At 34.6% G+C, this 25,243-nt stretch overlaps 4 protein-coding genes across 11 annotated transcripts in view; 2 read left to right on the top strand and 2 right to left on the bottom strand.

The window, feature by feature from the left end:
- Nucleotides 1–413: 413 nt before the first annotated feature.
- Nucleotides 414–1,600, bottom strand: LOC131134902 (olfactory receptor 52N2-like). Its single transcript, XM_078792954.1, is given in 2 exon segments — nt 414–424; nt 606–1,600. Coding segments are annotated over 2 exon segments (978 nt in total). The 5' UTR covers nt 1,573–1,600.
- Nucleotides 1,601–6,580: 4,980 nt separating this feature from the next.
- chrna10a (cholinergic receptor, nicotinic, alpha 10a) lies at nt 6,581–15,796 on the bottom strand. 2 transcript variants are annotated; one of them, XM_078792654.1, is made up of 6 exons: nt 15,632–15,796; nt 13,310–13,455; nt 11,644–11,798; nt 9,644–10,176; nt 7,295–7,413; nt 6,581–7,225 (listed from the first exon to the last, which is right to left on the bottom strand). In XM_078792654.1, exons 1-6 carry the CDS (start codon nt 15,708–15,710, stop codon nt 6,773–6,775), a joined length of 1,485 nt encoding a protein of 494 aa, XP_078648780.1. In that variant the 5' UTR covers nt 15,711–15,796; the 3' UTR covers nt 6,581–6,772. The 2 variants fall into 2 exon arrangements, with proteins under 2 accessions (XP_078648780.1, XP_057935695.2); XM_058079712.2 differs by having other exon boundaries at nt 6,581–7,413.
- A 17-nt stretch (nt 15,797–15,813) lies between these two features.
- On the top strand, nt 15,814–20,839 carry LOC131134432 (acyltransferase PGAP2-like). 4 transcript variants are annotated; one of them, XM_058079716.2, is made up of 7 exons: nt 15,814–16,063; nt 16,141–16,190; nt 17,510–17,683; nt 17,760–18,009; nt 18,776–18,882; nt 20,261–20,369; nt 20,451–20,839. In XM_058079716.2, exons 3-7 carry the CDS (start codon nt 17,522–17,524, stop codon nt 20,579–20,581), a joined length of 759 nt encoding a protein of 252 aa, XP_057935699.2. In that variant the 5' UTR covers nt 15,814–16,063; nt 16,141–16,190; nt 17,510–17,521; the 3' UTR covers nt 20,582–20,839. The 4 variants fall into 4 exon arrangements, with proteins under 4 accessions (XP_057935699.2, XP_057935700.2, XP_057935697.2 ...); XM_058079717.2 differs by lacking the exon at nt 16,141–16,190; XM_058079714.2 differs by lacking the exon at nt 16,141–16,190 and having other exon boundaries at nt 15,814–16,067.
- An 888-nt stretch (nt 20,840–21,727) lies between these two features.
- LOC131134430 (stromal interaction molecule 1) overlaps nt 21,728–25,243 on the top strand; it is a 30,933-nt gene continuing 27,417 nt past the window's right edge. For 2 of the 4 annotated variants that reach the window (XM_078792665.1, XM_078792664.1), the window contains exons 1-2: nt 21,728–21,892; nt 22,747–22,871. In XM_078792665.1, the coding sequence (XP_078648791.1) occupies nt 22,775–22,871 (97 nt within the window). In that variant the 5' untranslated portion in view covers nt 21,728–21,892; nt 22,747–22,774. The remainder of the gene's footprint in view (nt 21,893–22,746; nt 22,872–25,243) is intronic. The other 2 variants (XM_058079708.2, XM_058079706.2) reach the window with 1 other exon arrangement.

The following is a 25,243-nucleotide window of genomic DNA, read 5'->3' as shown; positions in this document are numbered from 1 at the left end:
GTGAATGGCATGATATCAAAAACATGTTTTTTAGGAATACCTGGAATATAAAATAATAAAAAATTTTCATTAGGAAAATATTTCAAGAAAACAACCTGACCGGGTCATTTTTGACCCACTTATGGAAGATTTCTTAAAATTTCTTAAAATGTATAAAAGGTAAGTTAAAAATGTGAAAGGCATGATATTAAAAACATGTTTTTTGAGGAATACCTGGAATATGAAATGATAAAAAATTTTCATTAGGAAGAAATTTCAAGAAAACAACCTGACCGGGTCATTTTTGACGCACTTATGCATCTAAGGGTTAAAATACCTAAAATTAAATAATCACAATTGAGTCTTACTACTTCCCAATTGTCACTGCTATTTCCTTTATTGTTTTATTTTTTGTTTATTAATTGTATTCTTTTTCACATGGTCACTATGATGATTCCAATAAGAGCAGGAAGATGCAATGGTTTTTGAATAATAGATGAATAAATCACACACATAATAAAAAAATACATTAAAGTAAATGAAAGCATCAAAGAAAATATCAGTAATGCAACAAAAAAAGCAATTTAGATGCGGACAATATTTAAAAAAAACAATTTTGAGGCTACCTCTCAGCCCCAAAAGTGAAACCTGTTTTTTTTAGAAAGAGGGTCTATTTTGTAAGACCCTCAGCATCGTTTGTCGTATCTCGCTGGTGTACAGCCCGTACACCAACGGGTTCAAAAACGGCGATATGAGAAATATCAACACCCCCATAATCTTTTGCAGGTCACTCGACACGTTTTGGAAGCGATGGGATAAAATAGTAAAAGTGCCCACAACCTCGAATATGATAATAATCACCAGCTGCGCCACGCAAGTGTTGATGGCCTTCTTCTTGGCATCGGATCTCCTCGTAACCAAGCAAGTGATCAGAATCTTCACGTATGAAAAAGCCTGAATCGACACGCTTATCGCTTGCATGAGCGTAGTAGCGAAGAGACCAATGACGTTGTTGACGGTGGCGTTTCCGCACCGTAGCTTCACAAGCGATGGATTATCGCAGAAGACGTTTTTGATAACGAATTTGCAGCGAGGGAGTCTGGTTTGAAGCGAGAAGAGCACGGCGATGAGGATGAAGTCCAGACCCCACGTGAGCGAGACGACGCATACGACAGTTTTGGGGGTCATGATGGCGCTGTAGCGTAAAGGCATGCAGATGGCGATGTAGCGATCCAAAGACATGGCCGCCAGGATGAAGAGAATCCCGCCGCCGTACAAGTGCAGGAGAAAAGCTTGGAACACGCACAGATTGTAGGAGATCTGGTTGGTCTCGGTGACGATGTCCGACAGGACCTTCGGGAGCATGGCGGTGATGCCCATCAGGTCGTTGAGGGGGAGGCTGAAGAGGATGAAATACATGGGCTTGTGGAGGTTTCGCCGCAGGATGATCAAGCTCAGCAACGTCACGTTGCAAAAGACGCAAAACAGATAAATGAAGAGGCCCAGAAAAAAGATGGGGTACCTGCCTCCGTGCGGAATGGCGAAGGTGTCCAGGCTCACGTAGGGGCCGAACGCCAAAGATTCATTGAGCATTTTCAGATGATTCGAGATTCTAATGCAATACTAACAATCAGTCAGTCTGAAGCAGTGGCGTGCTTTTAAAGCCGTCTTAATGTTATGTTGACGTCAGCGTCCTCCTATGGGAACATTGGCTCTTTAGTGAGCACTCACTCGTATCAAAAATTAGAATATATTACATCATATTAGTTACATGAGAAGAGTGTGTCTGATTAGAACACAAATAGACGGTGTAGACATTTAAAGGGTGAAGGAAAATAAATTTCTGGGGATCATATATTACATGCGGAGTTCCCCAGGGGTCAATACTGGGGCCAAAACTGTTCAACTTGTACATCAATGATATCTCCAAAGTTACAAAAAACTTAAATCTGGTATTATATGCGGTTGATACCACTGCTTTTTGTTCTGGAGGGAGTACAGAAAAAATCATTAGAAAGGTCAGAGAAGAAATGGTCACACTAAAAAGATGCTTTGATGATAATAGATTGTCCTTGAACCTAAATAAAACTAAAATCATGCTGTTTGCTAACAGCAGAAAGGACACGTACCAGCAAATACAAATAGACGGTGTAGACATTGAAAGGGTGAAGGAAAAATACATTAGGATCACAATAGATGAAAATATGAGCTGGAAACCTCATATTACAAATATACAACATAAGGTGGCCAGAAATATTTCAATATTGAACAAAGCAAAATTTGTTCTCAATCAGAAATCACTCCACACTCTTTATTGATCTCTGGTTCTACCATATCTTACTTATTGTGTGGAAATATGGGCTAATAACTATAAAAGCAATCCTCACTGGCTAAATGTACTGCAAAAAAGGCCAGTAAGGATAATTCATAATGCCGCCTACAGAGAACATACTAACTCCTTATTTCTAAAATCACAAATACTTCAACTTGCTGATATAGTTCATCTTCAAACAGCTAAAATAATGCATAAGGCTAAAAATAAGCAATTAGCTAAAAATGTCATCCAATACTTCTCTACAAGAGAGGAGAAATATGATCTCAGGGAAGAAGTACATTTGAAACACTTGCTAGGACTACGTTAAAACGCCATAGCATTTATTTAGCATAATAAATGCTATTTATTTAGAATAAAAATAAAAATAAAAATAAAAATAAAAATAAAAATAAAAATAAAAATAAAAATAAAAATAAAAATAAAAATAAAAATAAAAATAAAAATAAAAATAAAAATAAAAATAAAAATAAAAATAAAAATAAAAATGAAAATGAAAATAAAAATAAAAATTTATAAATAAATAACTTCAACTATATTAGGAAAGCAGGAAGGAAAGCACGAAGTACCTTGTACTTCTGTATGTGAAAATAAATAAATAATAAATATATATATATATGTATAAAACAACTTAAAACTATATTAGGAAAGCAGGAAGTTGACAAAAATAATTTTAAAATAGAAAAATTTAATAGAAAAATGGAAAATTTATAAATAGACTTAAACTTTATCAGTAAAGCAGAAAGTGAACAAATGTAAAAGTTACTGATCGTAAAAGTACTCATTTTTACATTTTACAGTTACTATGGTACCCATTATGTCATTATATGGTCATATCACCTCCTACTTTGGTACGTGAAAAAATATATAGAAATAAAAAAAAAACAACTTAAAACTATATTAGGAAAGTAGGAAGTTGACAAAAAAAAGTATAATTTTTTAAATAAAAAAACATAACATTTTTTAACAAAAATAGACTTAAACTATATTAGGAAAGCAGGAAGTGAACAAATGTAACAGTTAGTGATTGTAAAAGTACCAGATGGAGGGGTAGGATTTAATAAACTTTGCTTCTTCTTACTTCTTTTGGACATGTGGAACTGGTAACTGATTATGGGATATATAATAATAATATTTTTATATTCTTAAAAAAATGAAAAAAAAAAATACTAGTGCAATCTAATTATGTAAAACTATTGGTAAAGTCACCTTTTTTGATTTTGTACTTAACATTTTAAGGCTGTTTTGTCATTGTTACGTTTGTTGTTTATGTGTCAAACTGCATGCTATATGAGTAAAAAACACTAACAATGACATAATTCCATCAATTTATGTTAAATATTGCTTGAAAAATCAAAAATAATGTGCTGTCAATATAATAAGTGTAAGAAAAACATTTTTTAATGATGATATGCATTTACTGAAATATATAATATGGCTATATTACACTGCCAACGATGAGACTGAAGAGATTATGACATCAGCCTCATTACTTGGTCAAAACATCATCTTTATTAATGAGCCCCTGTGGGATTGAAGTAAATATTGTTATTGTTATTAAGCGTCTCGCGTTTGTAATTATTCCCCTGTACGCTTGTCAAACCTCTGGTGGTTAATGACGTTGTTATTTGGCAACTGTTTAACAACACCCTGAGGAAGGAAGTCGACATCCGAGCGTGACAACATGTTTTGTCAACCTTAAATGACACTTTTCCCCATTTAAATTAGCCCCTTAGCTTGAGCATTGATCATAACAACAACAAAATAACAGTTGGAAAAGAACACAAGGTCAATACATGCAGTGTCAATGAACACAGAGTGAATACACATGAAAGGCCAGTTTAAAATTAATGGTGCCTCCCAGGAGGCACAGTATGGACATCATGGACCCTAAGTGGCTTCCATAATTGATTTGACCTTCTAATTGCTGCTGGAAATTACCTTTGGACCCAAGGACACGCAAGACGCCCGCTTAAGTCTTAAATGCACGAGTGACTGGACCCTACACTCTTCCATAAGTGGCTCAAAAATCACCCATACTAGAATCAATGCCTTTTTATGACCATTTTGCCATTTTGGTTAACTTGTATGATATTTAGTATTATATTTAGGACCACACAAGAATGATTTCATGTTAGAAACATCTTCATTTTTCACTTTTTTACATCTTTGAAAAAGAAAATGACCCCGTACAACAATAGAAAATGGGAGGATCCATTGTGTGTTGCATAAAGGGAAGTTAAAAATGTGAATGGCATGATATCAAAAATATGATTTTTGAGGAATACCTGGAATATGAAATGATGAAAAATTTTCATTATGAAGATATTTCAAGAAAACAACCTGACCGGGTCATTTTTGACCCACTTATGGAAGGTTGGGGTAGTAACACAAAAACTAAAATTTCTTAAAATGTATAAAAGATAAGTTAAAAATGTGAATGGTATGATATCAAAAACATGTTTTTGAGGAATACCTGGAATATGAAATGATAAAAAAAATTCATTTCTAAGATATTTCAAGAAAACAACCTGACCGGGTCATTTTTGACCCACTTATGGAAGATTTCTTAAAATTTCTTAAAATGTATAAAAGGTAAGTTAAAAAATGTGAACGGCATGATATCAAAAACATGTTTTTGAGGAATACCTGGAATATGAAATGATAAAAAAATTTCATTACTAAGATATTTCAAGAAAACAACCTGACCGGGTCATTTTTGACCCACGTATGGAAGGTTGGGGTAGTAACACAAAACTAAAAATATCTTAAAATGTATAAAAGGTAAGTTAAAAATGTGAATGGCATGATATCAAAAATATGTTTTTTGAGGAATACCTGAAATATGAAATGATAAAAATGTTCATTATGAAGATATTTCAAGAAAACAACCTGACCGGGTCATTTTTGACAAACTTATGGAAGATTTCTTAAAATTTCTTAAAATGCATAAAATGTGAATGGCATAATATCAAAAACATGTTTTTTGAGGAATACCTGGAATATGAAATGATAACAAATATTCATTACTAATATATTTAAAAAAAACAACCTGACCGGGTCATTTTTGACCCACTTATGGAAGGTTGGGGTAGTAACACAAAACCAAAAATTTCTTAAAATGTATAAAAGGTAAGTTAAAAATGTGAATGGTATGATATCAAAAATATGTTTTTTGAGGAATACCTGGAATATGAAATGATGAAAAATTTTCATTAAAAACATATTTCAAGAAAACAACCTGACCGGGTCATTTTTGACCCACTTATGGAAGGTTGGGGTAGTAACACAAAAACTAAAATTTCTTAAAATGTATAAAAGGTAAGTTAAAAATGTGAATGGCATGATATCAAAAACATGTTTTTGAGGAATACCTGGAATATGAAATGATAAAAAAATTTCATTACTAAGATATTTCAAGAAAACAACCTGACCGGGTCATTTTTGACCCACGTATGGAAGGTTGGGGTAGTAACACAAAACTAAAAATATCTTAAAATGTATAAAAGGTAAGTTAAAAATGTGAATGGCATGATATCAAAAATATGTTTTTTGAGGAATACCTGGAATATGAAATGATAAAAATGTTCATTATGAAGATATTTCAAGAAAACAACCTGACCGGGTCATTTTTGACCCACTTATGGAAGATTTCTTAAAATTTCTTAAAATGCATAAAATGTGAATGGCATGATATCAAAAACATGTTTTTTGAGGAATACCTGGAATATGAAATGATAACAAATATTCATTACTAATATATTTAAAAAAAACAACCTGACTGGGTCATTTTTGACCCACTTATGGAAGGTTGGGGTAGTAACACAAAACCAAAAATTTCTTAAAATGTATAAAAGGTAAGTTAAAAATGTGAATGGTATGATATCAAAAGATGCTTTTTGAGGAATACCTGGAATATGAAATGATGAAAAAATTTTCATTATGAAGATATTTCAAGAAAACAACCTGACCCGGTCATTTTTGACCCACTTATGGAAGATTTCTTAAAATTTCTTAAAATGTATAAAAGTTAAATTAAAAATGTGAATGGCATGATATCAAAAACATGTTTTTTTAAGAATACCTGGAATATGAAATGATAAAAAATTTTAATAACGAAGATATTTCAAGAAAACAACCTGACTGGGTGATTTTTGACCCACTTATGCATCTAAGAGTTAAACATTAAACATGGTGAAAGCCGTCTATTGTCCTCTATAGAAAAAAATACCATAAATGCTCAAATGCAAGAGACATGAATTTGAAGCGTGCAATTGGAATGACTTTAATAATAATAATGTAGGATGCATGAGAAAGTGGAAAGGTTAGTAGTGGTAAGGAGCAAATTGTTCAATCAGCATTAAGACAACAAATATACATAAGTGAGGTAGATGGCGTGGCGTTCATTGGAGCAGTTCCAGCATCTGGAAAGGATTTTTCGGGATTATGAATAACTGGGGTTCAGACGGCTTTCCCGATGATGAGAAGACTCATAAAAAAGACCATAATGAAGAACAACCACATGAAGAAGCGATCTAAAACCTTGGCCACCTTCTTCCACTCCCCAGTCCTCTTCTGGGTGGCCCTCTGCTCTCTGTAGTAGTTTGCGATGTACTCAACGTTGGGCAGAATCAACAATCTCTCGTCTTTACGTTCTACTTCGCTGACTCCGCCTTTCCGGTATCTCATCCCGGCGGCCGAATCCTCACAATCCGGGCTCATAAACGCACCATTTTTCCAGAAGTTGAAGTGATTAGTAGGGTTGACGCCCATCGAGGACTCATCAGGACTCATGAGTTGATCCAAGCCGGCTTCCTCGTGCCCCCTTTCCATTACAAACGTACGGTCCTCCATGGAGGCCCCCACTCGGCCGTTCATGTTGCGGTTCACTACTGAAGTATCCCGTTTCTCCGCCTGAGTAGACAAGCAGTTCTCGCCGACTTCATAAACGAAACATATTCTAGCCATGTACTGTAGAATGACCTTCTTGGCCCACACCGGGACTGGTTTGGCGTCCGGGCCGCAGTGGTGGATATTCATGATGAAGATAGTCAAAGCCGTGGATGCTGTGATCATAGTCATGGTGGCGATGTAGTACTTTCCTGTAGACACAAGAAACAGGACTTTTCTATTTATGGGCTTGCTCAGTAATGCAAGCCCCATAGACAGCAGCTGTCTATGGGGCTTGCATTACTGAGCAAGCCCATATTGTTATTCCTTGTGATGTTTAGTTATTATTATGGGCTTGCTGTCTATGGGGCTTGCATTACTGAGCAAGCCCATATTGTTATTCCTTGTGATGTTTAGTTATTATTATGGGCTTGCTCAGTAATGCAAGCCCATAGACTGCTGCTTTACTCATTACTCATTTCTAAAGGCAAATAGACACATGGCATGATGTAGGAAGGTTATAGGACAACTTGAGGCCTTCTTGCTAGGTGCTAGCATGGTAGCCGTTAGCATGTTAGCATTTAAGCTAATTTACTCATGTCTAAAGGATAATACACACATGGCATGGTGTAGGGAGGTTATAGGACAACCTTGGCACTTTCTAACCTCGAGGCTCTCTTGCTAGGGGCTAGCATGACTGTTAGCGTGTTAGCATTTAAGCTAATTTACTCATGTCTAAAGGCAAATACACACATGGTATAATGTAGGGAGGTTATAGGACAACCATGGCACTTTCTCAACTTGAGGCTCTCATGCTAGGTGCTAGCATGATGACTGTTAGCATGTTAGCATTTTAGCTAATTTACTCATTTCTAAAGGCAAATAGACACATGGCATGATGTAGGAAGGTTATAGGACAACCTTGGCACTTTCTAAACTTGAGGCCCTCTTGCTAGGTGCTAGCATGATGACTGTTAGCATGTTATCATTTTAGCTAATGTACTAATTTCTAAAGGCAAATACACACATGGCCTGATGTAGGAAGGTTATAGGACAACCTTGGCATTTCTAAACTTGAGGCTCTCTTGCTAGGTGCTAGCGTGATGACTGTTAGCATGTTAGCTAATTTACTCATTTCTAAAGGCAAATACACACATGGCATGATGTAGGAAGGTTATAGGACAACCTTGGCACTTTCTAAACTTGAGGCCCTCTTGCTAGGTGCTAGCATGATGACTGTTAGCATGTTAGCATTTTAGCTAATTTACTCATTTCTAAAGGCAAATACACACATGGCATGATGTAGGAAGGTTATAGGACAACCTTGGCACTTTCTCAACTTGAGGCCCTCTTGCTAGGTGCTAGCATGATGACTGTTAGCATGTTAGCATTTTAGCTAATTTACTCATTTCTAAAGGCAAATACACACATGGCATGATGTAGGAAGGTTATAGGACAACCTTGGCACTTTCTCAACTTGAGGCCCTCTTGCTAGGTGCTAGCATGATGACTGTTAGCATGTTAGCATTTTAGCTAATTCGCTCATTTCTAAAGGCAAATAGACACATGGCATGATGTAGGAAGGTTATAGAACAACCTTGGCACATTCTAAACTTGAGGCCCTCTTGCTAGGTGCTAGCATGATGACTGTTAGCATGTTAGCATTTTAGCTAATTCACTCATTTCTAAAGGCAAATAGACACATGGCATGATGTAGGAAGGTTATAGAACAACCTAGGCACATTCTAAACTTGAGGCCCTCTTGCTAGGTGCTAGCATGATGACTGTTAGCATGTTAGCATTTTAGCTAATTCACTCATTTCTAAAGGCAAATAGACACATGGCATGATGTAGGAAGGTTATAGAACAACCTTGGCACATTCTAAACTTGAGGCCCTCTTGCTAGGTGCTAGCATGATGACTGTTAGCATGTTAGCATTTTAGCTAATTTACTAATTTCTAAAGGCAAATAGACACATGACATGATGTAGGAAGGTTATAGGACAACCTTGGCACTTTCTAAACTTGAGTCTCTCTTTCTAGGTGCTAGCGGGATGACTGTTAGCATGTTAGCTAATTTACTCATTTCTAAAGGCAAATACACACATGGCATGATGTAGGAAGGTTATAGGACAACCTTGGCACTTTCTAAACTTGAGTCTCTCTTTCTAGGTGCTAGCATGATGACTGTTAGCATGTTAGCATTTTAGCTAATTTACTCATTTCTAAAGGCGAATAGACACATGGCATGATGTGGGGACACTATGGGACTGCATCAACCTTTTCGGTACTTGAGGCTGTCTTGCTAGGTGCTAGCATGGTAGCCGTTGGCGCACCGGGCCCAAGGTTCACAGCCCAGGTGGCAAGCCCATCAAAATTTCTGCGGGAATTTTCTAGTTATTATTATTATTACTACACAACAGTAATGACTCCTGTTCCTACCAATGAGCGGTACATTCTCCGATGGCGGCATGATCTCCGCAACCAACAGCTGAAACACAGTCAGCGCCAGCATCACCGTAACACCCAACGACACCTTCTCTCCAGAATCAGCAGGTAAGTAGAAACCCAGAGGAGCCAAGAAGGAGATCATGACGCAGGGTATCAATAAGTTGAACACATAAAATGACGCCCTTCTTTTGAGTTTTAAAGTGTAAGTAATATCCGGGTACGGGTCGGCGCAGCATCCGTAAAGAATCACATTCCTCTTGGCCGGCATTCCCAGCACCTCCCATTCCACGTTGTCCACCAAGTCTGCAAGGTCGGCGCTCTCCATGGCGTTCAGGATGTCCAAGTGGTTGCCGTTGTAGGTCCAGGAACCGTATGTGAATCTGCACTGCTGAGCATCAAAGGGAAAAAAAGACACGTCCACTTTGCAGGAGCTTTTGGTGATGGCCGGCGAGTCCCATGTGATCTGACCGTCATGGCGGATCACCACGTTGGTGTCCATGGAACCCGTGAAGTGGTCATCAGCGCTAGAAGTCAAGAAACATCCATCAAGTAGAAGACAGATTTGATGGCACTGTTGAATATTTGGGATTGTGTAAAAAGGCACAAGTGTACCCACTGAGGGACGGGTCCACACTCTTTCGGGGGATTGAACTCGTTCCTCAGTTTCTACGTCTGTGTTTTATGACAACCCGGTAATGCACGTCTGATTCTAATCAGGTCCGAAGAAGCGAAAAATAACTTTTTCTTCTAAAATGGAGCTCCTCAGAACACAGTAGATCAAGGGTCTCAAACACGCGGCCCGTGGGCCAAATGTGGCCCGCAGGACACTAGTTTGAGGCCCCCGCCTTGATATGAAAGTTTAATGTTAAAGTTTGATATGGATGCTGTATGGTATCATGTACCCAGAAAAAATTATTACGTTTGATTAATGTTCATGTTAAAGGTTAAATAACTGTTAATAGTTATCCTCCCTATCCGTGTGGAAGTGGTAAGTTTTTGGCTAATTAAGTTGAAAAGAAATAACTTGAAGGCTACCGTTTAGGTGGCTAGCTCTCTAGTTTGCGAGATAGCATGTGTCTCAAGACCCTGCAGTTGCGCAATATGTTGTAAATAAAAAGAGTATAAATGTGACTATAGTCGTGTTTTGTCATGTCTACAGGGCTCTAATAATTCTTTGTTCATTTTAATCTGGAAAAAATAATTTGTCTACCCACCAACTATATGTGGTTTCTTAAGTTTTTATTACTATTATTATATTTATTTATTACTGATTAATTGATTTTCTTTATTCTTGATTTGTTTATTTATTTTCCATCTTATTTTGTGCAGAAAAATAAAAATTTGAGAACAGTGGAATGTTTTATCAGAGCTTTTATTGTAGAAAATTGGAACCAAAGCACTGAAAAAGTTTGTATATTTTTCTGTTTTAAATAAATGCGTTTTTTTTCAGGGAAAACCTGATGTGGCCCAGCCTTGCCTAGACAAAATTAAAATTAAAATTAAAATTAAAATTAAAATTAAAATTAAAATTAAAATTAAAATTAAAATTAAAATTAAAATTAAAATTAAAATTAAAATTAAAATTAAAATTAAAATATATTAGGAAAGCAGGACGTGAACAAATGTAACAGTTAGTGATTGTAAAAGTACCAGATGGAGGGGTAGGATTTAATGAGCTTTGCTTATTAATAATAAAACCATTACCATTACCATTACCAATATGTGAAAAGAACACAAAGATGACAAAGATTATATATAATAGTAATAATAAGCATCAGGACGCTTCCATTTCGGCCCGCTATGTTATCTCTATATAAAATCAACGTATTACTATTATTGTGTTTTTTTGTATTTTGTATTTTTGTTTTTTATCATGACATTTACCGGTGCTATAAAAACAGACTCCCATGAATAATTCCTTCAAGATATGTCCAGCTTGTGCCTTTTTTGTACTGACAACAACATGGTAACTCGACACCAGTCCGACCTACTTGTTATATAGGACAATATCAGGTCTCCATACATAACTGCTAGGTATACGGATGGTATCGAGGCCATCGTAGTCGTCTCTACTCCATTTAAGATGTGCATCCAGCCAGACTTGCCTTATCCACAAGTAAGCAGTCAGAATTTGGTTTCGCTCGTCCTGCAAGACATTATTCATTTGATGGGATTAAAAGGAAACACATTGGCCAGTTAGGACTGGGCCCATCACTATATTGACACTTACTATGGTAACCATAGTAAATAAAATAAAATAAAATAAAATAAAATAAAATAAAATAAAATAAAATAAAATAAAATGAAATGAAATGAAATGAAATGAAATGAAATGAAATGAAATGAAATGAAATGAAATGAAATGAAATAAAATAAAATTAGATCAACAATACTATAAAATTTATTAATTACTGGTTAGGCTGCATTGCGTCCGAGTGGTTAGCACGCAGGCCACACAACTAGGAGACCCGGGTTTAATTCCACCCTCGGTCATCTCTGTGTGGAGTTTGCATGTTCTCCCCGTGCATGCGTGGGTTTTCTCCGGGTACTCCGATTTCCTCCCACATTCCAAAAACATGCTAGGTTAATTAGCCACTCCAAATTGTCCATAGGTATGAATGTGAGTGTGAATGGTTGTTTGTCTATATGTGCCCTGTGATTGGCTGTGAGGAAAAAAACGGTAGAAAATGAATGAATGAATGAAAAATTAAATTAAATTAAATTAAATTAAATTAAATTAAATTAAATTAAATTAAATTAAATTAAATTAAATTAAATTAAATTAAATTAAATTAAATTAAATTAAATTAAATTAAAAAATAATAAAAAATAATAAAAAATACAAAATAAATAAAATAAAATAAAATAAAATAAAATAAAATAAAATAAAATAAAATAAAATAAAATAAAATAAAATGTTGCAGGAAGTGAACAAATGTAACAGTTACTGATTGTAAAAGTACCAGATGGAGGGGTAGGATTTAATAAGCTTTGCTTCTTCCTACTCCTTTTGGACATGTGGAACTGGGAACTGATTATGGGATGCACTCAATTGGAATCTGATGCATGTTTTTTATATAAAAAAATATAAAAATATATAAAAAATCTAAAAATCTAAAAAATATAAAAATATAAATATAAAAATATAAAAAAATATTTTAAAAAAACATGGTTGCAACTCAAAAATGTAAAACGGAACCACCTGGAAGAATGTTCAGCGATGCTCCATTGAGGACTTGGAAGTGTAGCTTGCTAGCTAGCTACCTATCCTCCAACAGCCAAGAAACAGTACATAATATGCAAAGTAAAATTGTCGATAGAGCTCCCATAAACAATGCAGCGAAACGATGAAGGGCACATATGATAATGTATTCATGCAGAAAATGGCCTCATGTGGCTCTGAAGCCGCAGGTTGCCGACCCCTGGCCTAGTCTATTAACTAAGAATTAAAAGTCTCCAAATAACACCATAACACAATAACGGCTTCGGTAAGTAAATATCCCTTAGCTATAATTAAAGCATGTATAGCAAAATGAGTGCAGTACTAGGTTCCAACCACCAGAGGTGCTGTTTAGTCTTGAATATTTTTCTGTCAATTATGTGTAGTTGAGTGGGGTTTTTCTACTAATTATACTGTGTACCCTTTTTGGATTTTACCATGTCGATAATTTGCGATAGCGTGACCTGCAGGGTGACGTTCAGTATGCCGTCGGTGTCCTGCACCGGCCTCAGAGCACTCGTGTAGTTGGCGAACAGATCGGTCAGGAGCTTCTGTGCGTATTTGCTGTGGGCGCACCGGCTAGCTGTGAGAACACGATAAATAAAACATGTTATACAAAAAGTATTTGTACATTTGCATTGAATTTAATGTTTAAAAAACATGTAATTTTAAAGGAAAACTGAACTTTTGGAAATTTTGAAATTTTGCCTCATGCTGGTAGTTTTTACACTGACTGTCGACATAATGGGGATTACTCAAAATAATAGTCTGACTCACTCCTGTAACATAAAAGTGCCCCGCCCCACTTTTCTCATGTTTTAACTGTGTATTAACGAATGAATGTTGTATGTTGTTGTATGTTGTATCTTTTACTCCGTTTATTCAACTCCATTCTTCTGTAAAGTGTCTTTGAGTATTTTGAAAAGCGCTATACAAATAAAATGTATTATTATTATTATTAAAAGACTAAATCATCGCACAGCGACTTAACACTCAAAGGTAGCTAAGAAATATACAATACCAATAAGTAACTGAACTAACGTCTTCCTATAATACATTATTCCCTGGCTTGACCTCATGAAAATAAGTAGTATTTCTGAAGTAGCACAAAATTATAACGCAGTCATGAATTAGTTACAATGTTGTATAAGCCACAGCGTTCAAAATTTAACAAAAAAGTACATCGGAAATGATGTAAAAAGTGTGATGTTATTATTTTTGCCAATTTGACAATAAAACGCACTTCCATAGAGGAAAAGCCAGTGTTTTTTTTTCTTTCTGTTAGCATTAGCTAGCAGAAAATCAAATGCATTCAATGTACTTTTATGCTGTGCTGAATGAATGAATGGATTTAGGAATTTGCCCGCCAAGATGAAAGATGCTGTTTTAAATATGAATGTAAACTGTAAAAAAAAATAAAACAATGACGGCACATGGACTGGAGGTTGGATTTGGACATGTGGATGAGCCAGATGTTTTATGTGAATCGCAGATGCACTAAAAGCTGAGAGTGAGTGAGATGCAAAGAAGGCCCACAGTAGGGATTATGATGGCGGCGAAATCCCTAAACAGATGGATGCAAGTCTGCAGATGCACTGGATGGGACTGGACTCTTTGAGAAAGATTGTGAAATTATTATAAAGAAAATTATTGTGAAAGGAAATTATTGTGGGCATTTTTTAAAGCTACAGAGATTAAAGTAAATATTGCATACATGAAGTAATTGCACTTTTTTAAAAATTTGATTGTGCATTAAATCTACATATAATCCACACAAAGAAAATATTACTAGTATTCCATTTTCTTTAGTTGTTTTTGACAAATGTCTCCATTAATTGCATTATTGTTGGATAAAACGGCTTTAAAACTTACCTAATATTTTTATGTTTGCCATCATTTGAATGCAATGTATTAATGATCAAATGTGTGTACTCACAATTTTTTTTACATTTATTTTTTTTTTTACAAAAATCAGACCTTCCTAATAAACAAGCGTTTTAAAGAAAAAAATTGAAGTAATTTATAAAGAAATATAATATAATATAATATAATATAATATAATATAATATAATATAATATAATATAATATAATATAATATAATATAATATAATATAATATAATATAATATAATATAATATAATATAATATAATATAATATAATATAATATAATATAATATAATATAATATAATATAATATAATTAGAAATTACATTCAATTTTTTTCTTAAAAACGCTTGTTCATTAGGAAGGTTAGGAAGTAAAAACATTTTTGTGAGTACACGCATTTCATATTATATTGTGTAATTATTATTTGTATAATATTTATTTATATATGATATATTACTGTTTTTCACATATGAGCAAGCCGTTATTTATATATTAATATATATATATAATTAATATAATATATATATATATATACGTAGAATTTACATTCTATTTTTGTCTTAAAAACACTTGTTCATTACGAAGGTCTGATTTTTGTAAAAAAAAATTATTAAGTAAAACATTTTTGTGAGTACACGCATTTCATATCATACTATGTAATTATTATTTGTATAATATTTATTTATATATGATAAATTACTGTTTTTCACATATGAGCAAGTCTGAGCAGGCTTATTATATATATATATATATATACATATATGTAGAAAATATTACGAAAATAAATATTTGTATTACATTTTCTTCAGTTGTTTTTGACAAATCTCCATTAATTGTATTATTGTAGGATAAAACGGCTTTAAAACTTACCTGGCAACCCTGTGACACAAAGCAACAAGCAAAATAAAGTAGAGAAATCCAGTCGTTTCATGATGAAACCATGTGACATTCACTAAAATAACAATAATAACATAAAAAACAGCCAAAAAACAGCAGCGCAACATCACACGGAGGTGCGTTTTGTGTGTGAACTCGCAGCGCCCGGAGAGGCGGGGCAGGAAGCCTGCAAGAACGTCACGGGTAGCCTCACCGCCACCATCAATTGTTGGCTTCAGCACCGAGGACAGCTCCCGCGCCTCCTCAAATCAAAACCACTCATCTTGTTGCCACATTTGAATGGGATAAGTCTTCGGTCACGCGTGTATTATCACGTGATCAGAGCGCATCCTCCTTTACGCTGCTGGTTTGCTGCAAAGGATTCCACTGGCGCCCCGTCTACTGGGATTACTGGACTCTCATCTAGTGGGTGCAAACGTGTTCTTCTGTTCGTGTCTCTTCGTGTGATGCCTTAGAATCTGCGTGTCTTTTGCCTGCATCAGTCAGATCCATCAGTGCAATGGAAGCCATCTTTACAAGGCCACTTCATTAGGTACACGAGATCCAATGCAAGAAGGCTCAATTTTTGACAATATGTGCATTAATATTCATTAACTGTACATATTACTGTTATTATAGCTTGTCATATTCATAGTTCATACTGTAATCTCTATAATCTGCAATAGCCATACTATAGTCATTTATATCCCTGTATATATCCACACTGTATCATAGTCATAGCCTGTTATAGTTTGTGTATATATATATATATATATATATATATATGTCCATTTACAGCTATATTCTATTTCTTCATTTATTTACTAATAAGGTATTTATACATTTGGTAATGGTAATGGTTTTATTTCATTTGAACATGCATCAGATTACAATTGAATGCATCCCATAATCAGTTCCCAGTTCCACATGTCCAAAAGGAGTAGGAAGAAGCAAAGCTTATTAAATCCTACCCCTCCATCTGGTACTTTTACAATCAGTAACTGATACATTTGTTTACTTCCTGCTTTTTTATTTTATTTTATTTTATTTTATTTTATTTTATTTTATTTTATTTTATTTTATTTTATTTTATTTTATTTTATTTTATTTTATTTTATTTTATTTTATTTTATTTTATTTTATTTTATTTTATTAAACAGCTGGGATAGGCTCCAGCACCCCCGCGACCCTTGTGAGGAAATTAAATTAAATTAAATTAAATTAAATTAAATTAAATTAAATTAAATTAAATTAAATTAAATTAAATTAAATTAAATTAAATTAAATTAAATTAAATTAAATTAAATTAAATTAAATACACTTAAACTACACTGAACTGAACTGATTCGACCCGAACTAAACTAAACTAAACTAAACTAAACTAAACTAAACTAAACTAAACTAAACTAAACTAAACTAAACTAAACTAAACTAAACTAAACTAAACTAAACTAAATTAAATTAAATTAAATTAAATTAAATTAAATTAAATTAAATTAAATTAAATTAAATTAAATTAAATTAAATTAAATTAAATTAAATTAAATTAAATTAAATTAAATTAAATTAAATTACAAAGTTCCCCCAAAAAAGCAATAAGTCGCGTGAACTTGATCTTTTAATTTGGAGAAACATAGTTGTGAGTTCAAATTACCTGAAATAATTTCCTAGATTTAATCCAAATTTTAAGGCAGCGAGGTTACAATTTTTTTTAAGTTGAGTCAACTTTTTTTTTACAGTGCTGGTATTTCAGGGGTTCCGAATACAAACTCCCAAAACTCACTCAAGTAGCGTAGCGGAGTATTAATTACTTGATATAATAATAGAAATCAATTCCAGATATAAGAATATCAGATGTTGTCGTTGTTCCAGAACCACATCAAGATGATACCAGGCTCCTACGACCACGAGAGGCCGCTCATCATCAGGATCTCCTTCACCACGTTTGTCCTGTGTACCGTGTGCCTCCCACTGCTGGGCCTTATCACCTGTGTCCTTATATCCTCTGTTTATCACTTCGATGAATCCACGTACACACACTGCCACGTAAGAACTTCAACTAAACAATGGCGTACGTCCGTGTTTTTTCTGATGAAGCATCATTTTTGGGGTGTTTCTCCAGGTTCAGAACTACCTGCCGTCCATCAGTGCCTCCATCAGTCAGAGCCCCGAATGCCACATATGGCGTTTCTGCATTGGCCTGCACTCGGCGCCGAGGTTCCTGGTGGCGTTTATTTACTTTAAGTTCTACAAGATGCGATTCACCTCCAGGTTCCCTGAAAGGTCACTCGCTTACTTGAGCTTAGCTTTCTCCGTTTTGGAAAACCTCGGACTTCTGCTCCTTTCCTACGTGTCATCCAAAGAGACGTACTGTGAGTTGTTGCACAAAATACACTTCAAATAACGCTGGAAAGTCAAAAACACTGAATTAGTCTGTTCCAGGGTCAAACTGTTGCCACTACAATGTACACAACAGTAACATTTTCACTGTAAAGAAACAAAATACTACTAAAACAAAGTATAGCTTCCCTAGTCTTTAGTCAACATTGTGCCTTTAGCTTCATGCTATTTACTTAGCTACAGTTAGCATGTTGTTGTTGTTGTTGTTGTTGTTGTTGTTGTATGGACATTACAGGATATGCTGAAAACCTCAACACATTAGCCTAGCTAATGCAAATATCATCATTAGCGTTAGCTGGACAAGAGGCGGGGTCAACCCCGAACTGGTGGCCAGCCAATCACAAGGCACATATAGACAAACAACCATTCACACTCAAATTCATACTGATGGACAATTTGGAGTGGCTAATTAACTTAGCATGTTTTTGGAACGGGGGAGAAAAGCCACGCATGCAAACTCCACACAGAGCTGAGATTCGATCCCGGTGTCTCCAACATGCCGACCACTCGTCCAACGTGCAGCCCTATCTAATTACATATCTTAATAATACTTCATTGATGTTATTTTTAGAATATGCAGAGCCGCTAGAAAATGAGCTAGAACCAAAAACAACTTTCGGGCCACACCCATGTAGTTGAGTACTTCTATCATATAAAGTATGCATACATTAAAAGCCACAGAAAATGTTATGGAATTATGTAGATACTTTTCATTTTTTCATATCTTTCATATCTAAGTTGTCCACAAGGAAGGCTTCATCCTCTTCATTTTAAGCTCGCTGATCAACATGCTGATAACGTGTCGTTTATGGAAGGCCATTAAGAAGTACTCGTTAAATCCTGAGGTAAGCAACCCCCCCCCCACCACCACCTCTCTGATTGTTCATATTATTTCTTATGTGTGCACTGTAAAAAAAAATACAAGTTGACTCAACTTAAAAATTTTTTTAACCTCGCTGCCTTAAAATTTGGATTAAATCTAGCAAATTATTTCAGATAATTTCAACTCACAAGTAAGTTTCTCCAAATTAAAAGATCAAGTTCACGTGACTTATTGCTTTTTTTGGGAACTTTCTTTTTAAATTAAATTAAATTAAATTAAATTAAATTAAATTAAATTAAATTAAATTAAATTAAATTAAATTAAATTAAATTAAATTAAATTTTAACATCTTTATTAGGTCAAATAAATATTTTTGTTGTATGAACAATAGAGCTCAAGTCATGTCAACTCACTTTTGATTTAGTCTAACTCAGGGGTCTCAAACTCAATTTACCTGGGGGCCACTGGAGCTAGGGTCTGGGCAAGGCTGGGCCGCATCAGGTTTTCCAAAAAAAAAAAGCATTTATTAAAAACAGAAAAATATACAAACTTTTGGAACTTTGGTTCCGATTTTCTACAATAAAAGCTCTGATAAAACATTCCACTGTTTTCAAATATCTTAATTTTTATTTTTCTACACAAAATAAGATGAAAAATAAATAAAAAAATCAAGAATAAAGAAAATCAATCAGTAATAAATAAATATAATAATAATAAAAACTTAAGAAACCACATATAGTTGGTGGGTAGACAAATGATTTTTTCAGATTAAAATGAACAAAGCATTATTAGAGCCCTGTAGACATGACAAAACACGACTATAGTCACATTTATACTCTTTATTACAACATATTGTGCAACTGCAGGGTCTTGAGACACATGCTAACTCGCAAACTAGAGAGCTCGCGACCTAAACGGTAGCCTCCAATTTAATTTAATTTAATTTAATTTAATTTAATTTAATTTAATTTAATTTAATTTAATTTAATTTAATTTAATTTAATTTAATTTAATTTAATTTAGTTTAGTTTAGTTTAGTTTAGTTTAGTTTAGTTTAGTTTAGTTTAGTTTAGTTTAGTTTAGTTTAGTTTAGTTTAGTTTAGTTTAGTTTAGTTTAGTTTAATTTAAAAGGAAAGTTCCCAAAACAAATCAATAAGTCCCGTGAACTTGGTCTTTTAATTTGGAGAAACTTAATTCTGTGTTGAAATAATGTGAAATAATTTGCCAGATTTAATCCAAATTTTAAGGCAGCGGGGTTACAATTTTTGGGTCAACTTGGAATTTTTTACAGAATGTATCAGCAACTTTTGGCAAAATTTTATTGACCTGACACACAAAATGTTGACAGAACTAAAAGCTAAAAATTTTTTTTTACAGTTGTTTTCCTTTTTGTATCCCAGGATGCTAAATCTCATCACTGGAAAGTCCGTTTTTTACTTCTCAACGTTTGCTTCTGCGCTTTCGCTGGCTTCTTTTACATCAAACACAACCTGTACTGTCAGTCAGGGAGTAAGTATTAAATTAAATAAGTATTATTATTATTAAAGGTTAAAGATGATTAAAAATGACAAACGATTAATCTCTCCACAGTCTACACGTTCTTCGCACTGTTTGAGTATCTCATTGTCTTCTCCAACATGGCCTTCCACCTGACGGCCGTTTGGGACTTCGGGGGTCGTGAGATGATGGTCATTTCGTCTTCAGAAGACAACGCTTTCTGACTAGAGACTCCCAAAAGAGTAGGAGGAGGTATCAAGATGGACCTTCTGCCTGGTGCCAAAGGTTTAGACTTGGAAGGCCTTTTTCCTCCGTGTTTCTATGATGAAATCCAGACAACGACGTGGATGTGAGGCGAGGTTCCATGTCCCGCTTGTTGGTTTACATTACAGTGTGTCACGTCAATGTAAATGTCAACTTTTGTACCACAGTCACCGTTCTTGGCAGTATTATCAAAAAACTTCAATAAATACATACTACATATTGCAGAATGGAGAGCGCATATTATTTATTGTGAGTTCTCGTTCTAAATGTAATCCTGAAACTGGATAATAATGTTATAATAATAATAATAATAATAATAATAATAATAATAATAATAATAATAATAATAATAATAATAATAATAATAATAATAATATAATATAATATGATTAAATATTATATTATTAAATACAATGTATATATATTATTATTATAATATTGATATAATATTATATAATATAAATATAATATTATTAAATATAATATAATTATGTATTAATAATATATTGTTATTATATAATAATATAATATAATATAATATAAATATTATTAAATATAATATATATATTATTATAATATAATATTATATTATATATTATAATATAATATATTATAATGTAATGTAATGTTATATTATATTGTATTATATTGTATTATATTGTATTATATTATATTATATTATATTATGTTGTGTTGTGTTGTGTTGTGTTGTGTTGTGTTGTGTTGTGTTGTGTTGTGTTGTGTTGTGTTGTGTTGTGTTGTGTTGTGTTGTGTTATGTTATGTTATGTTATGTTATGTTATGTTATGTTATGTTATATTATATTATATTATATTATATTATATTATATTATATTATATTATATTATATGCGCCTTTTACTACCTTTACAATAAAACCATAAATAGAATATTAGAATAGTAGTAGTAATGGCACACCAGTACAGTACAGTACAGTAAGTGCTTTTCTTATCCACAAGATGGCAACATTGAGCTATGCGAAGCGGCAACCGTACTAACTCTACACTCTAGGGGGCGACTGTTGCCGCCGGACAACCCAGGCAACATCAAAGCGTAGAAGAAGACCACCAAGCTTGTCTCTTGCACATTCTGCGGCTTTTTCGGTTCAGTCCCTCCATCTGGGGGGGGAAAGACCGAGAGATCTTTGAAAGGGGGGCGCCGTCCTGGTTTTTTTTGCTTCCTCTCGGTTTTCCACTGCGACGACAATGCACGACTAACAGAAGTACGTATCTGACGGCTCTTATTCATGACACGTAAGTTTTGCCTGTCAATTGAACGCCGCAGCGTGTTACTACTTACCGTGCAGATGTGGTAGCTTGACTTGCGGCGACTTAGCTCAACATCAAGTGGTCGTAAACGTCCCACCGGGACTTTTAACAGTCGATAAACGTAATAGAAAAAAAACACTTAACAGGCTTTAATGTGAATAATGTGTAAGTACATTGAAACTGATGGGCGAGTTCACTTCCTCGTTAGCTTATGTGTCATCTAGCTAGCTAGTAGGCATTTTTTTTGCTTACAAACTACTGTGATTTATTGTAGATCAATGTTTAGTTTCTCGTTCGCAGATTCGCCACATTTTTAAACAGGACAAGAGTAATTGAGCTATATAGCGGTAAATAGTACACATATCAGGTAATGTGAAGTATTATGTTGATAATGTGCCGATAGCACAAAGTGGCTAAAAAATAACAATTCAACAAGCACAGCGGGATGGAATAAGGTAAAATAATAATAATATTTTATATACAAAAAAACGAATCTGCGAGCTGGATTACGTGAACAGTACACGTTCAAATTGATGTTTTTAGTCACTGTCTCTTCAGTGTTTGCACAGAGCAAATGTTAGTTTTCATTATCATATTTATAATTCATAATCATATTTCCCCAAGGAGCACAAATAGCTTTTATTTGACACATTTAAATGACCACGAGAGCCTCATTTGGCAAATAATCATGTTTGTGCAACCATTTCCTTGTCTTCTGAGGTAATATTGCTGCACTTCCTGTTCTGATGACATTAGAAAGCAATGCTCGCTTGCCAACACCGATGCACTGCAAATGAATAATGCAAGGATGATTCAGCGCCATTCTCTTGTCTTTTCAGCCGTGAAGCAATCACAGAGTTCAACAAAATGGTGACCTTGTGGATATTTTGCTTGTGTCTAATTGGAGGAAGTCAGACAGATAAACCAAGTTCGGATGGCCACATCGCCGAAAATGGAATATCGGGTGAGTGATCAGTGATGATATTAATTGGTGTTAAAGTTTGGCGGCTATACTTTTGCAGTACTCTGTCTGCATGCGTCTTTTGTGATTATGCAGGTACTATTTGTAGCCATGCTGAGAATAGTCCGGCCCGCATTCTCCAATAAGCCACGTCCTCTAACAAACATCAAACCGCTTAGTCAGACAGGAAGCAGTTGACCTAATGGCCCGCCGGTGTTGTTTATCATTTGCAGAGTTATGGTGGAGCGGGATTTCTAAGCAATCTTTAAGACTTTATGGATTTTGAAAATATAATGAGCTTTCATGCAGACTGTAATTCAATCCATAGTCGGAAAGGCAGTGTAGTGTATCAAAAAGGTGTCACAAAGACAAAAAAACTTAAAAATTAGTCGAGATTTACTTTATATAATTGGGAAACATCGTCAATTGATGACTGAATTTTCCCAAATTTAAATATTTTTTCCCGGGAAATTGAAATTATAATAAATAATTTACATACTCACTCTTATCTCTCTTTGTTTGTTTGGACTTTGTCCAGTGTTGGTGCTCCATGTATTCAGGACAGCGACACACACAAAAGGGACGTTTTTTAAAAGCAGTACTTTGTTCTTCATCCCCCGCAAGCCTTTCATTCTTTTTTGGGTCAGTGTTGAAATGTTTAGCTTTTTTTTTTTTTTTTTACTAAAACACCATAAATGTCTGCTGCTCTGGAGAGTAGATCAGTTGCAGTGATGGTACTGTAAAGATAAATTATTACCACGGCGTAATTCCACCTGTGTTTTATCACTAAAATGGAAATTCCACCTTAGCTATAGCTATATTTATATATTTTAGCTATATTTTAGAACCCTATTAGAATAAATATGGTCAAGTCTTTAAAATGTGGTTTTCATTATTGTTGTGCATTTGTGGAATGTGTGTGGTTTGCACACAATTCTTACACACATGGTCAAGTATTACATCTTTCCCGTGCTGCAGTAACTATATATATATCGAAAAAATATCGCGATAAGATGCACGATAAATTCTATTTAATGCATGCAAAAGCCAGAATAAATTAGACACCCATATTGCACTAGTTACCAATATTGTGCAGCACAGCATTGAGGCCTTATGGCTTCTGCAGTCAACGGTTGACGTCTTGCATAACTGGAGTTCTCTTAAAAAAAAAAAAGCAGGCTGACTGGTTTTGCAAATCTCTTATCTTGTTGTCTAGCCACCTGTCATTCTTTGTTGTTACCATGGTGATCCAGTGTGTGCATTATTGGTATTTTGACCTCCCGGCTCAGAAACTTCTGGATTGGTGCTTTCCAGCAGCAGATACACAAACTTTTTTTTTTTTGGTTTGTTTTGTACCGACTCTTTGCACAAACTCGGTGCCCCAGTTGCAAGGATTCACACATTACTTTCTGTTCAGGCTCTCTTGCTTGTCATAACATGTAACATAACATTCCTCTGGGAATAAAGAGAGCACTAAATGGTATGCGAACATCGCACGGCGAATTAGTCTGCTGCAAACGTCATGCGGCGTGTCTGTGACGGCAATTAATGGCCACATGCTGTCACATTGCAAAAAAAATAAAAATAAAAAATAGACTTTTCAGCTAATGCCAGTGTGATACTGCGGTTTATTTTTATTTTTTAATTATAGTCACACAACTTTAAAAAGAAGTTCAGCACTCGAGATAAATAAAATAAACACACACTACCACCACATGTTTTTTTTTTTTTATTGACATTGCTTATTGTGGTGCTGATTGAATATGAGACTAGTTGCTTAACTTTCATGTGATGTTTAATAACAACAAACTATGAATGTTTTTTTATTTTTTCAAGTTTTATGTTTATTGCTATATATACTTTCTATATTCTTATTTCTTATCCCATATATCCAGTGTTTCCTCAGTGGGGGCTCTCTGCGCTGGGGGCTGGGGTGTCTCCTCTCGTGGGGCTTACCGACTGGGGTGGCTGGGAGCTCTGTGGCGGTGTCTGTGCGAGTGTGTGTGTGTGTGTGTATGTGTCTTGTTGTTCATTCATTCATTCATTTTCTACCGCTTTTTCCTCACGAGGGTTGCAGGGGGTGCTGGAGCCTATCCCAGCTGTCTTTGGGCGAGAGGCGGGGTACACCCTGGACTGGTGGCCAGCCAATCACAGGGCACATATAGACAAAACAACCATTCACACTCACATTCATACCTATGGACAATTAATCAATCAAACTTTGGACAATTTGGAGTCGCTAATTAACCTAGCATGTTTTTGGAATGTGGGAGGAAACCGGAGTACCCGGAGAAAACATGCAGACTCCACACAGAGATGGCCGAGGGTGGAATTGAACCCTGGTCTACTAGCTGTGAGGTCTGCGCGCTAACCAC

This window comes from Doryrhamphus excisus, linkage group LG8, assembly GCF_037039965.1.
Source record: "Doryrhamphus excisus strain RoL-2023G ecotype Guam linkage group LG8, RoL_Dexc_Guam_v1.1, whole genome shotgun sequence".
Lineage (NCBI taxonomy): Eukaryota > Metazoa > Chordata > Actinopteri > Syngnathiformes > Syngnathidae > Doryrhamphus > Doryrhamphus excisus.
Note: the sequence above shows the minus strand (reverse complement) of the source record. Positions and strands in the feature narration are given on the sequence as shown.